At 44.3% G+C, this 13,945-nt stretch overlaps 1 protein-coding gene and 1 long non-coding RNA gene across 2 annotated transcripts in view; both read right to left on the bottom strand.

Moving 5' to 3' along the window:
• Window positions 1-2,391: 2,391 nt before the first annotated feature.
• Window positions 2,392-9,368, bottom strand: LOC138976959 (transcription intermediary factor 1-beta-like). Its single transcript, XM_070349852.1, has 5 exons — window positions 9,275-9,368; window positions 7,680-8,353; window positions 6,856-7,225; window positions 3,978-4,174; window positions 2,392-2,544 (listed from the first exon to the last, which is right to left on the bottom strand). Exons 2-5 carry the CDS (start codon window positions 8,343-8,345, stop codon window positions 2,392-2,394), a joined length of 1,386 nt encoding a protein of 461 aa, XP_070205953.1. The 5' UTR covers window positions 8,346-8,353; window positions 9,275-9,368.
• Window positions 9,369-10,837: 1,469 nt separating this feature from the next.
• LOC138977466 (uncharacterized) overlaps window positions 10,838-13,945 on the bottom strand; it is a 7,634-nt gene continuing 4,526 nt past the window's right edge. The window contains exons 4-6 of the long non-coding RNA XR_011459291.1: window positions 13,171-13,191; window positions 11,294-11,372; window positions 10,838-11,044 (exon numbers count right to left, since the gene is read on the bottom strand). This is a non-coding gene — a long non-coding RNA (uncharacterized lncRNA). The remainder of the gene's footprint in view (window positions 11,045-11,293; window positions 11,373-13,170; window positions 13,192-13,945) is intronic.

Below are 13,945 nucleotides of genomic sequence, written 5' to 3'. Positions count from 1 at the left end.
AGCACCAAGGAACACTCCGCAAAGGAATGTTGTTCCGTCAAGACAACTGAGAGAGCACGACAAGGCTAAGCACCGAGAAACACACCGCAAAGGAATGTTGTTCCGTCAAGACAACTGAGAGAGCACGACAAGGCTAAGCACCAAGGAACACTCCGCAAAGGAATGTTGTTCCGTCAAGACAACTGAGAGAGCGCGACAAGGCTAAGCACTGAGGTACACTCCGCAAAGGAATGTTGTTCCGTCAAGACAACTAAGAGAGCGCGACAAGGCTAAGCACTGAGGTACACTCCACAAAGGAATGTTGTTCCGTCAAGACAACTAGAGAGCACGACAAGGCTAAACACTGAGGTACACTACGCAAAGGAATGTTGTTCCGTCAAGACAACTCAGAGAGCACGACAAGGCTAAACACTGAGGTACACTCCGCAAAGGAATGTTGTTCCGTCAAGACAACTCAGAGAGCACGACAAGGCTTAGCACCAAGGAACACTCCGCAAAGGAATGTTGTTCCGTCAAGACAACTGAGAGAGCACGACAAGGCTTAGCACCAAGGAACACTCCGCAAAGGAATGTTGTTCCGTCAAGACAACTCAGAGAGCACGACAAGGCTTAGCACCAAGGAACACTCCGCAAAGGAATGGTGTTCCGTCAAGACAACTGAGAGAGCACGACAAGGCTAAGCACTGAGGTACACTCCGCAAAGGAATGTTGTTCCGTCAAGACAACTGAGAGAGCACGACAAGGCTAAGCACCAAGGAACACTCCGCAAAGGAATGTTGTTCCGTCAAGACAACTGAGAGAGCACGACAAGGCTAAGCACTGAGGAACACTCCGCAAAGGAATGTTGTTCCGTCAAGACAACTGAGATAGCACGACAAGGCTAAGCACTGAGGTACACTCCGCAAAGGAATGTTGTTCCGTCAAGACAACTGAGAGAGCACGACAAGGCTAAGCACCAAGGAACACTCCGCAAAGGAATGTTGTTCCGTCAAGACAACGCCACTGCCCTCAAATCCTTTGTTTCCATGGCAATAAGCCAAGCATGCGGATTTGAGGTCGTTCACCATCCGCTGTATTTGTCAGATTTAGCATCCACCGACTATGATCTGTTTCCAGCTGTGGAGAAGTATCTCAGGGATGAGCACTACGAAACGGACAATGGCGTCATGACTGTCTTTGAGGACTTCCTACGGTTACAAGACAACAGCTTCTGCAGCAACGGCATCGAGGCTCGAAGTCACCGGTGGAAGAAGTGTGTGGAGATGATTGAAGGTGACAGTGTTGAAATGTCAATTTCTTCAAGTCTCGTTAGTCAACTCCTCCTGGTCGGGCCCGGTACTTTTCAGTTTTGTGAAGTCTGTAAATTAGTCAGTGTTGCTATTGAGTGTGAAACACAGACAAAGGCGAAAGTACACAACACGCAAAACATACAGACTCAAAAACATGTCGTTTATATTGTGGTATTTATTTTCTACACTTTAACAAAAAGCGAAACAAAGCGGAGGACATGACATGGACGACAAAGGCAACGGTTACGATGAATTCTGATGAGAAATTAGAATTGTATATGAAACATTGTTGTACATTAATTATTTAATTTTACAGACGCTGCAGTGCTTGTTTTGCTGTGGCTATAGCTTCAGATTAAGAAACTTGAATGGTGTGTATTTGTTTGTATGTGTGTGTGTCCGCAGTGCGTTTGTGCATGTTTATTAGAAGGAAAGCTTGCGCGCGCTTAGTAGGCGGGGGGGGGGGGGGGGGGCGATTGGGGGGGACGTGCGTGTGTCTGTGTAACTTTTAAGCATTTATTCGAGTGCTAGTATTCCTGCCGCTGAGTTACAATAATACATTTATGACAATCATGATAACAACTAAAAATCAACGAAAAATACATGTTCAACGAAGTCAACGGAGCCAGTTGCAACAACTGTTGCAATGTAACTGATTGACTCTTTCTTACAATTCCAAAAACATTCTCCTGATTGGAAAAGATACTGAATTCTACAGATGCTAAAGCGTATTTTTTAAGTGCTACTACAGATTTGGTAGTTGAAAACACACACACACACACACACACACACACACACACACACACACACACACACACACACAATAAACGCACACACACTCTCACACGATCACACACACACAAACTAACAAACACACAGAAACAAACACACACACAAACACCCACCCACCCTCCCACAAACACACACACACACACACACACAAACACACACACACACACACATATACACCCACACACACACACACACACACACACACACACACACACACACCCACAGTCTATTCATTACATGCAGAAGGATACTGAGACACTACAATCAGTACAATACAGTGCACGGGGAGAGGTGGGGGTGACGAAGGCTGTCACAGCAGGTCCAGCTGATACCAGCCATTACGTCCCATCAAGTACCAGCGTTCAATTCCACCATCCCACTGCACGTCCACCAGGCCTTGTGGATCCCAGCCCCACTGTGCTGCTCGTCTTGACGGGATGGCCGTCACTGTGCCTTTCTGGTCCTGCACACAGTACACACTGGTCACTGCTTGTGTGTGTGTGTGTGTGAACAAGAACAAGAACAAGAACAAGAACAAATGTTTATTGTCCTCAAACCAAAAAGGTTATTGACACATTGCTATGAATTCTAAAGCATTCTGCGACAAACTTTCCGAGACATATTTGAACATCTTTGTCCATAAATATTTCACTTGGTTTATAATTAATATAATCTACATCAATATTAGTCACGTCTTTTTTAAACTTTTCTCTACTTTCATGGAATTTTACGCATTCATCCAGAAGATGATATTCATCTTCAACAATGTTACATACCATACATAAACGATTTTCTCTTTGGATGTTATGATGTCTTCCAGTTTCTATTTTTAGATTGTGACTACTGGTTCTTAATCGACTTAAAGCTGTCCTGTGATTTCGATTTTCTATCATTGTCAGATATGACTGAATTTCATATGTATCACATATATTTGAATAGAATCTTAATCTTGCACTTCCTTTTGATTTAGCTTTATTCCAAAAACGTATGTATTCACTTTGTAATTTCATTTGTATGGCAAATTGTAACTTTCTCGTATCAAAAGTAGATTGATTTTGCCAAACATGATTAAAGCCAAGTCTTGAAAGTGAACTTTTAATGAATATGAGCCAAGAATCTTCTTTAGGGTTATTAAACATGTCATCATATACTTGATGAACAAATGAATCTCGTTTAGATTGTAAAATATGAGTCCAATAGGAAATGGTTTGTGTTAACATTCTTAGTGCTAATGGGAATCTACCTAATTCTGCCAGCACTGGTATACACATGGTTTTTCTGTGTACACCTAGTATGTGTGTGTGTGTGTGTGTGTGTGTGTGTGTGTGTGTGTGTGTGTGTGTGTGTGTGTGTGTGTGTGAGGGGGTGTTTGTGCGTGTGTGTGTGTGTGAGAGGGGGTGTTTGTGTGTGTATGTGTGTGTGTGTGTGTTTCTATGTATGTATGTTTGTGTGTGTGTGTGTGTGTGTGTGAGGGGGTGTTTGTGTGTGTGAGGGGGTGTTGGTGTGTGTATGTGTTTCTATGTATGTATGTTTGTGTGTGTGTGTGTGTGTGTGTGTGTGCGTGTGTGTGTGTGTGTGTGTGTGTGTGTGTGTGTGTGTGTGTGTGTGTGTGTGTACAACAAACGCCGAATAAATAAGTATCAGCATAGTTTCATCCAGTTTGTGTGCGTTTGTTTGAGTGCGTATTTACATGCGTGCTTGTGTGAATGTATTCCACTTTAGTTCATTTAACTTTATTTCTGAATCAAGTTTATAACACAACATTTCATTTGTGTTGCATCTCGAGCAAAAGCAGAACCAGAATATGTATAGTATCAGCTTCCTTTTGGTGACAACTCCGACTGAGTGATAGGGATGGTGAAAACTGTCAGACAAGAGAGGGACACGCAGTCTTACCTCAGAGCCCCAAAAAGAAGGCCAGTCCGGTCCCGGTTTGACCCGGTCCCCCACTCTCAGTACTTTGGCCAGCGCCGCCTTTCTGGGTTTGTCTGCAGTCCGGGGTGTTGTCGCTGATGTCGCTGTAGATGTGGCTGGTGATGACTGTGTAGGCTGCTGTAAAGTTGTCGGTGTTGTGGCGGGCTTTGTCATCTGACCTGTAGACAGACTTTAGTCCTTGAAGAATGTTTGGATGGGTTGAGAACCAAACAGTCGAGGATCAAAAGGTCGGCTTTTTGACTCTTGACCAAATGTCCTCGACTTTTTGTGCCTCGACATTGTAATCCTCGACCATTTGTCGCACACCCGTTTCGATGACTTGTTAAATGAAGTCAGCATTTTAGAATTTGATCTAGCAATTAGTTAAAGTCAAGTTAATTATGATACAGTAATAAGTTGTTTCATTTTAGAGGTGCCTGTCACCCGTTATTGCAATGTATTGTTTCACGCCATGAGAGACTTAAACTGACCCCTCCCTGCATCAGTCGTAATATGTCCCTGAATGACTGTGTCCTTCTACAAGCAGTGTGTGACTGAATAACGCCTTGTCCCAGGCACAGACAGACAACTGAACAGTGTGTGACAGAATAACGCCTCGTCCCAGACACAGACAGACAACTGAACAGTGTGTGACAGAATAACGCCTCGTCCCAGACACAGACAGACAACTGAACAGTGTGAGACAGAATAACGCCTCGTCCCAGACACAGACAGACAACTGAACAGTGTGTGACAGAATAACGCCTCGTCCCAGACACACACAGACAACTGAACAGTGTGTGACAGAATAACGCCTCGTCCCAGACACAGACAGACAACTGAACAGTGTGTGACAGAATAACGCCTCGACCCAGACACATACAGACAACTGAACAGTGTGTGACAGAATAACGCCTCGTCCCAGTCACAGACAGACAACTGAACAGTGTGTGACAGAATAACGCCTCGTCCCAGACACAGACAGACAACTGAACAGTGTGTGACAGAATAACGCCTCGACCCAGTCACAGACAGACAACTGAACAGTGTGTGACAGAATAACGCCTCGTCCCAGACACAGACTGACAACTGAACAGTGTGTGACAGAATAACGCCTCGTCCCAGACACAGACAGACAACTGAACAGTGTGTGACAGAATAACGCCTCGTCCCAGACACAGACAGACAACTGAACAGTGTGTGACAAAATAACGCCTCGTCCCAGGCACAGACAGATAACTGAACAGTGTGTGACAGAATAACACCTCGTCCCACAGACAGACAGATAACTGAACAGTGTTAGACAGAAGAACGCCTCGTCCCACACACAGATAGACAACTGAACAGTGTGTGACAGAATAACGCCTCGTCCCAGACACAGATAGACAACTGAACAGTGTGTGACAGAATAACGCCTCGTCCCACACACAGATAGACAACTGAACAGTGTGTGACAGAATAACGCCTCGTCCCAGGCACAGACAGACAACTGAACAGTGTGTGACATAATAACGCCTCGTCCCAGACACAGACAGACAACTGAACAGTGTGTGACAGAATAACGTCTCGTCCCAGGCACAGACAGACAACTGAACAGTGTGTGACAGAATAACGCCTCGTCCCAGACACAGATCGACAACTGAACAGTGTGTGACAGAATAACGCCTTGTCCCAGACACAGATAGACAACTGAACAGTGTGTGACAGAATAACGCCTCGTCCCAGACACAGATAGACAACTGAACAGTGTGTGACAGAATAACGCCTCGTCCCAGACACAGATAGACAACTGAACAGTGTGTGACAGAATAACGCCTCGTCCCAGACACAGATAGACAACTGAACAGTGTGTGACAGAATAACGCCTCGTCCCAGACACAGACAGACAACTGAACAGTGTGTGACAGAATAACGCCTCGTCCCAGACACAGACAGACAACTGAACAGTGTGTGACAGAATAATGCCTCGTCCCAGACACAGATAGACAACTGAACAGCGTGTGACAGAATAACGCCTCGTCCCAGGCACAGACAGGCAACTGAACAGTGTGTGACAGAATAACGCCTCGTCCCAGACACAGATAGACAACTGAACAGTGTGTGACAGAATAACGCCTCGTCCCAGACACAGATAGACAACTGAACAGTGTGTGACAGAATAACGCCTCGTCCCAGACACAGATAGACAACTGAACAGTGTGTGACAGAATAGCGCCTCGTCCCAGACACAGATAGACAACTGAACAGTGTGTGACAGAATAACGCCTCGTCCCAGACACAGACAGACAAGTGAACAGTGTGAGACAGAATAACGCCTTGTCCCAGACACAGACAGACAACTGAACAGTGTGTGACAGAATAACGCCTCGTCCCAGGCACAGACAGACAACTGAACAGTGTGTGACAGAATAACGCCTCGTCCCAGACACAGACAGACAACTGAACAGTCTGTGACACTATAACGCCTCGTCCCAGACACAGACAGACAACTGAACAGTGTGTGACAGAATAACGCCTCGTCCCAGGCACAGACAGACAACTGAACAGCGTTAGATGACACCAACACACAGGTGTACCATGTATCATCTGTTATTGTCCTTCCTGTCCAACACTAAATTTATGTTGATTACTCATCGGTATGTCAGCAACATGTTCGCCAACATCCTACATTTAGGAACTTTCTACCTCTTGCTATTAATTAAAATCAATGTGAACACTTTTCAGATAGTAGAACGAGAACAAAACAGGGAATAAGATGGATACTGAATCAGTCTCGCATGACCCTCTGTGTTCTGGAGACAAGAAACAACAAGCAACCAACACTTGTGGTCAGAACAGGTGTACAGAAAATGTGACGTACCCAGAGAGGCAATGTCAGCCCTGAGTTGATCCAGTTTCTGGACGTTCAAGGTCAAGTCTTTGACCTCCATCTTGCGTGCCGTTCCGGTCTGTGACTCCAGGTCGTCGAGGCGTGACGTCAGACCTTTCATCATCCCCAGCAGAGACCCTCCAGACGCTGACTGCACCACATTTCCTACGCTGGCTGCGTTCAGTGCCAAGGCCGCCCGCCATTTCTCCAGCTCCGCCAGTGACGTCATGGCGTCGTCTTCCTCAGCCTGTATCAGCTCGTTGACCTCCTGACGTCGCTTTTTCAAGCACTGCTCAAGGTCGTCGAACGTGTCATTGGCCTTTTTACGCATGACCCTGAAAGTGTCCGTGACCTCTTGGATCTAAAACACAAGAACACTGATCACTCTGTGAAGTGGACTTCTAAATGTCGTTTCTAAAAATCGAATTTCGCACTGAAAAATCAATAAATTTTCATACACGTAGTTACGACATTTTTTTTTAACGTCCAGACAAATCATGTAAGCATGCAACAAGATATATGCATTCCCCGTATCATTCATTTCCCATGCGAATTCAGTCAGATAGGATTTAAGTCTGTTTGTTTTTACGTCAAGATAAATCATTCAAGCATGCATAATGCATTCACCTTACCATCCATTTCCCCCCGATTTGTATCATCCAATGAGACTCATAACGTCATGTACATTCAGTCAGACACGATTTAAATCTGCTGTAATGGTACACTTTAACAAATGAAGCACACGGATAGAAAGAAACATTGAGAGGAACAAGTCTGACACCACAACAGCATTAACATGAAGAGTTCACACCAACCTCCGTTGCCAATGCTGTCGCTCTGTCACTTAGTCTTTGTGCCTGTTGTTCCAGTTCTCTTCTCTTCTCTGTCGCCACGTCTGGGATGGCCCTCACGTCTGCACAGCTGCGGTGAGTGGTCGAGTCGCACAGCATGCAAATGAGCTCTTGGTGGGTGGAGCAATACAGCTCAGCCGGCCTATCATCGTGCACGTTACATGTTGCACGGTTTATCTCAGCCAACCGCTGCGGGCTGAGTTTGTTTAAGTCTTCAATGACGTGTTTCCTGGTTGAGGGTATGTTCTTGTGAGTCCTTATACAAGCTTTGCAGATTTTTGCGTCACATTGCAGGCAGAATGACGTGGCAGCTACGCTGTTGTCACAGATCATGCAGACATGCTGACCGCTCAGCACTTTGTGACTGTCCACTAGAGCCATGGTGGCCAGGTCAGTGGGCAGGTCATTGACCAGAGTGTCAAGGTCACGCTGACCTCGGTTGGTGGAAGGCAGGATGGGGGCCCTGCAGAGCGGACAGCCTCCCTTGACCCCTGCCTTCTGCAGCCACGACACGACACACTTTTTGCACACTAGGTGGGTACACGGCAGTATCTTTGGCTCTGTATAGCCGTCATGGCAGACAGGGCACTCTGGTAGCTCACTGCTACTGGTGGCTGAAGCGGTGGCCATGATGACTTCTGTGAACACACACACACACACACACACACACACACACACACACACACACACACACACACACACACACACATACACAGAGTATACAGATCAATGAAATTTGCTGAAATTTAGTAGACATTGTTTTTTTTTTATTGTCGAATTTAAAAACAAAAACAAATATATTTTTTTCATAGGCTACGGGGGTGGGGGGTGGGTCCGTAAACCCCCGACCCCCCCCCCCCCCCCCCCCCCCCCTCCCTGGATCCGCCCTTGAGTTGGACATACATACCATACGAAACAAAAAAATGTTTTCCAAATGTCAAGGGAGAGAATTATGTGCATCAATGGAGCGCAAGTAATTAATTTATTCTTTCCCTTGTCACCCTCTCTCTCTCTCTCTCTCTCTTTCTCTCTCTCTCTCTCTCTCTCTCTGTCTCTCTCTCTCTCTCTCTCTCTCTCTCTCCGTTTAAACAACTTTCAGCTGAGCATGTGACAGCAATCCATCTGTTTCTTAAGGATTTGTCACAAATGAGTAGCTGGTCGAACGAAAAACAGACCGTGTGTCTGTGGTATCAAATATAACACACACAGATCCACTGCACTAGAGTGTGACCCAAAACAGAAAGTAGAGACGTGGCACACTGTAACGGAATATTCAAAATAAAATACACACATATACTCAGAACTGAGGTATCGGTCTCTCTTTATTCATAGTCAGCCAACAACTTTGAGGCAGCTGTTCTATGTACGAGAAGGGTACTTTTGTCAAGGTATGACCTACTTTCTGTTCCACTTCGCTGTATAGCATTGACAACAGCGACACACAATGGATGACATTAGATCGACACACACACACACCTGACAGCAGAAAGGAATCCTACAGCGAACAACCAGTTTCTACAGTATTCACATCGTAGTGTAACAAGCTTCTCGACACATACCTGTTTCTGTGGCTGTCTACAGAACACAACATTGAAGGCAGGACTCTTTTCTGATGGGAGTTGTGAACTTGACGCGGAAATGAATCGTGTTACGTCAAGTGTGTCATTCAAGAACCGTAATCACTCTTTTAGCGTACGAGTTACCTCAGCGTACTTTCGGTTCTGTCTAAAAGTGAAAGTAGGAGTTGCAGATAGAATACATGCGCCAACTTACTAGAGACTGGCGGTGAATGAATGTGTGTGTGTGTGTGTGTGTGTGTATGTGTGTGGGTGTGTGTGTGTGTGCGGGTGTGTGTATGTGTAGGTATGTGTGTGTGTGTGTCTGTGTGTGTGTGTGTTTGTCTGTGTGTGCGCGCGCGCGCGCGTGTGTGTGTGTGTGTGTGTGTGTGTGTTGTGCGTGCGTGCGTGCGTCCGGTAAGCGACAGATTCCAAATTGTGGAAAAAGGCAATAAACCGGCTAACATTTATTGAAAGGACATTGTTGCACCAGTATTGTGGCTAAAAGAAGCGCGTCTGCATGCTGACCATATACTTCTATTCTTTCCAAGCGGGCAGGTTCGGCCCAATGTCAGTGTCATTTGCTTTACTTTCTTTTGTGCTGTGTTTTTCTATTCTTCCGTCTTTACACCTGTTCCTTGTCCCGTTGTGCTCTCACACCGCCCCGTCCCTGCACTCACTGCTCCATCTCCTGTTTTCACGTTTCATTACTTGTTGAATGTGGTTGTTTATTTGTTTTGGTGTTTATTTGTTTTAGTATGTTTCCTTCTTTTTTTCTGATCGACTGACATCAACCGGAAAACAAACAAACACAAACAAACACACAAACAAACAAACAAACAAACAAACACACAAACAAACAAACAAACACACAAACAAACAAACACACAAACAAACAAACACAAACAAACACACAAACAAACAAACAAACAAACAAACACACAAACAAACAAACACACAAACAAACACACAAACAAAGAAAGAAGTAAGGACACTTTATGTTTTAGGTCAAAAGAGCTAATTTTGTCACCAAAGAACATTTCTTTTCATTTTCCCTAATTTGTCTTTGTGATTGAGGATACGACATAGTTTCCCATACACATAAAATCTATCAATATTTTCGTTTGTTTTCCTTTTGCAGGCTGCCAAATCATTCCGTTTTCAGTGTGAGAATTAAGAGATCTGTACTGATATAACTTTTAAATGAGAGAGTGCGTCAAAAAGAGAGATAAAGAGGGAGAGAGGGTGGGTGTGTGTGTGTGTGTGTGTGTGTGTGTGTGTGTGTGTGTGTGTGGGGGGGGGTACTGCACTTTAATTTTCTGCTAGTTTTTTTGTTTGTGGAACTGTGTTGTTATAATCAAAACAAAAAGGTTAGAAAATGCTATTCTTACACATGCATACAAAAACACACACACACACACACACACACACACACACACACACACACACACACACACACACATACACACACACACACATAGATACACACACACACATACCTTTTTCGAGGCGAATATTTCACACTAGTTGCCTTTTCGATTAAGTTTACTTATAGAGCAATTGCATTTTGTGTGATACGTGACTTCAAGTTCTTACACAGCAGAAGTAAAGTGTACAAAATCATCGACTGCCATCGAAACGCGTGTATCCGAATTTTAGCCGTAGTTTCAAGTTCCAGATGTCTCGTTGCAAAGCGAGAATGGGCGAGATGTCTGCGTTTCCACGTGGGTGTGATGAGTTCGAGAGCTTTGTGCACCCCCGTTACGTTAGTACCTGGTGAGTAAATGAAAGAAAATTATGACATACATTTTGTTGATCCGGCAGTTTTTTTCAGTTCACACACACACACACACACACACACACACACACACACACACACACACACACACACACACACACAGAGGCACACACACACACACACACACACACACATACACACACACACACCGACACACACACACACACACACACACACACACACACACACACACACACGCACACGTGACATGTCACATAGATTACCTGTTGTAACCTCCTTTGTAGCCTCCGTCGTAATCCCTGTCGTAACCTCTGTTGATGCCGCGGCCCAAGAGTGACGAACCTGATATAGAAGAAAACGCCGTGTATCACACCAGTTAAATTACAGCTGATAGTAATGAAAACGCTTCTGCCTTTCCGCTCCTTTAAGTGCAAAATACATCTGCGCAGTCGCCACTACACTACATATACTGCAATAAGGATTACGACGAGTACTTGGCCTGTTTTCTTTTCACGCAACGTGTAGCGGGCTGGGAAGAAAAAAAAATCACCTCACTAATCCGCAGTGCGTCGTCTGTGCCGCTGACTCTGAGCAGGTATAATTTGCCCCTTAAAGGGAAGGGACTGTGACCGCGCATCAAGAATGAACAGATCAATGAATGATGATGTAACCGAGTGCCGAAACACTACGATCACCTCGGGAAGCGAAGTGCAATCAAACAGGATTGAAAATGTTAGGGCTAATTTCTTAGCCCTATAAAAACTGTTATGCAAACCCAAAGGTTTCCATGAACATACAGACAATCGGAAACCACCAGACCCCATCACAAACAGAATTCTACAATCCACTGGTGTTGACTTTTAAAGGCCAACAACTCGGGTGCAGAGTCTGCCGTGAAAGGAGCGGTAGCCTCCCCTGTCACAATGATATAGCTTGATCTGTTCAATTTATTCGAGGCACACGGACACCTGTTGGTGTAAACAGTCCGGCGCACCGTCTCAGAGATGGCCAGGTTTTTACATGGGATACAACCATATACCTCCACTTAAATACATACCTAAAATGAACAGCCTACGTGGTGTGTGCGCATAGTGTTTTTTTGGTTTTTTAATGAATTAACGTTGCAATTAATTTATAAAAAATGCAAACTTTCGACAGCAAGCGGAGTGGGTGTTGATTTGAGGTATATGCCCAAGTGGCGAGATGTGCTCACGTACAAGCCTGGCCAGTCTGCTAGCAATGGTGATTTGAAATTTTTACTTGAATTGATTTCCTAAACATCCACTTAAAAAACCCAAAAATCATGAAGGTACGCACAGACTACCCAGGCTGTTCATTGTGGGTATGTGACCAAGTAGAGGGGTGGTCCTTTCTCATGTTAACGACTGGCTATATCTGAGATGTTGAGCCCAAAGTCTTAACACGGAGAGGAGTGTGCTTTTAATGTAACTCATATAAACGACTGGCTATATCTGAGATGTTGAGCCCAAAGTCTTAACACGAGGAGGAGTGTGCTTTTAATGTAACTCATGTAAGAATTGAACTCTAAATAAAAGTAATATTGCATAACAGTGCCACAAACAAGCCACGTAGCAGAAACTTCAAGTGCAGTAGCCCCCCCTCTCTCTCTCCCTCTCCCTCTACCCCCTTCATTCTCTCTCTTTCTCTCTTTCTCTCCTTCAGTCTCTCTCTCTTTCTCTTTCTCTCTCTTTCTCTCTTTCTCTCTATCTCTCTATCTCTTTCTCTCTCTATTTCTCTTTCTCTCTTTCTCTCTCTCTCTCTCTCTCTCTCTCTCTCTCTCTCCCTCTCTCTATCTCTCTCTCTTTCTCTCTCACCCTCTCTCTATCTCTCTCAGTCTCTCTCTCTCTCCGGCTAAATGTCCCATTTGTTGTTTGTTCTAAAAAGAGTGGAAACCCAGTTTTAACACCCCCTCCCCCCCGCCCCCCGCCCCCCCCCGCCCCCTCCCCCCAATTTAAGACTTTCTCCTTTAAGACCTTGCTTTGTCTGAGTTTCCGTTCATAACGTCTGCAAATTTACCTCCATTTTCATACTCCCTCCCTTATCAGATCTGATTTTCTCTGATTTTTGTTAGGCCTGTAATGGGAGGTTCTACTGTATTAAAAGTGATCAGAAAACTCACCTATTCTCAGATATGGGTAACCTGCAAAAGGTAAACACACAAAAAGGGTTAGATCAAATGTACATGGGAGTATTTGTGACCCTCCACGGTTCTGCGCTAGGCTTTAATATAAGTCCGGGCAGTGTCTGGTAACAGTTTGAGGGTCACCTTAGTCACTGGCTTATAACTCAAACAAGTTTTCGCTCTTTTTTAAAACGGTTTTCACCACTGCATAGAGCATAAACAACTCTTTAGGAAAATGTACAAATATAAAATCATGCAAAGGTGACATGCGACTCATTCCGTGGTGGAGGGTCACATAATTATGTCCTATGCTGAATTTCAAAGAAACATGGAGAGAAAATGAAAACAAATGTGAAGCTCTTAGATGATAGAAATGAACACTTTTGATACGAACAAAACCAAAAACAACATTCTTCTGCTTGCTTGTTTGTTCATTTGTCTGTTTGTTTGTGTGTTTGTTTGTTTGTTTGCTTGTTCGTTTCCGGCTGGTATCTGTCAAGCAGAAGAAAGAAGGAAACAAATTAACAAACAAGCAAATGAACTAAAACAATGGAAACAAAATAATGAAAAGAAGATAAAGAAACAAAAGAAAAAGAAACCACAGGAAATGATACAGAAAAATGGCCGAACAAGCAAACTTGGAAAGAACATTTAAAAGTAGTCATTATAGTTATCTAAAAGTTCATTTAAAGGGAAATAAATGATGAATATGAAGCATGTTTGTTGTGTGTGAGTAAAATGAAAATACTCTATTTAATTATGACATTATGCT

This window comes from Littorina saxatilis, linkage group LG9 (assembly GCF_037325665.1).
Source record: "Littorina saxatilis isolate snail1 linkage group LG9, US_GU_Lsax_2.0, whole genome shotgun sequence".
NCBI lineage: Eukaryota > Metazoa > Mollusca > Gastropoda > Littorinimorpha > Littorinidae > Littorina > Littorina saxatilis.
The sequence above is the reverse complement of the archived record's forward strand: the minus strand, read 5'-3'. Positions and strand labels throughout refer to the sequence as shown.

Coding starts and splice junctions, on each gene's coding strand:
- LOC138976959 (XM_070349852.1), bottom strand. CDS start 8,345: ATGGCCACCGCTTCAGCCACCAGTAGCAGTGAGCTACCAGAGTGCCCT. Junction 7,226..7,679: donor CGACAGCATTGGCAACGGAG/GTTGGTGTGAAC, acceptor CTTGTGTTTTAG/ATCCAAGAGGTCACGGACAC. Junction 2,545..3,977: donor CTTCTTTTTGGGGCTCTGAG/GTAAGACTGCGT, acceptor TACTGTGTGCAG/GACCAGAAAGGCACAGTGAC.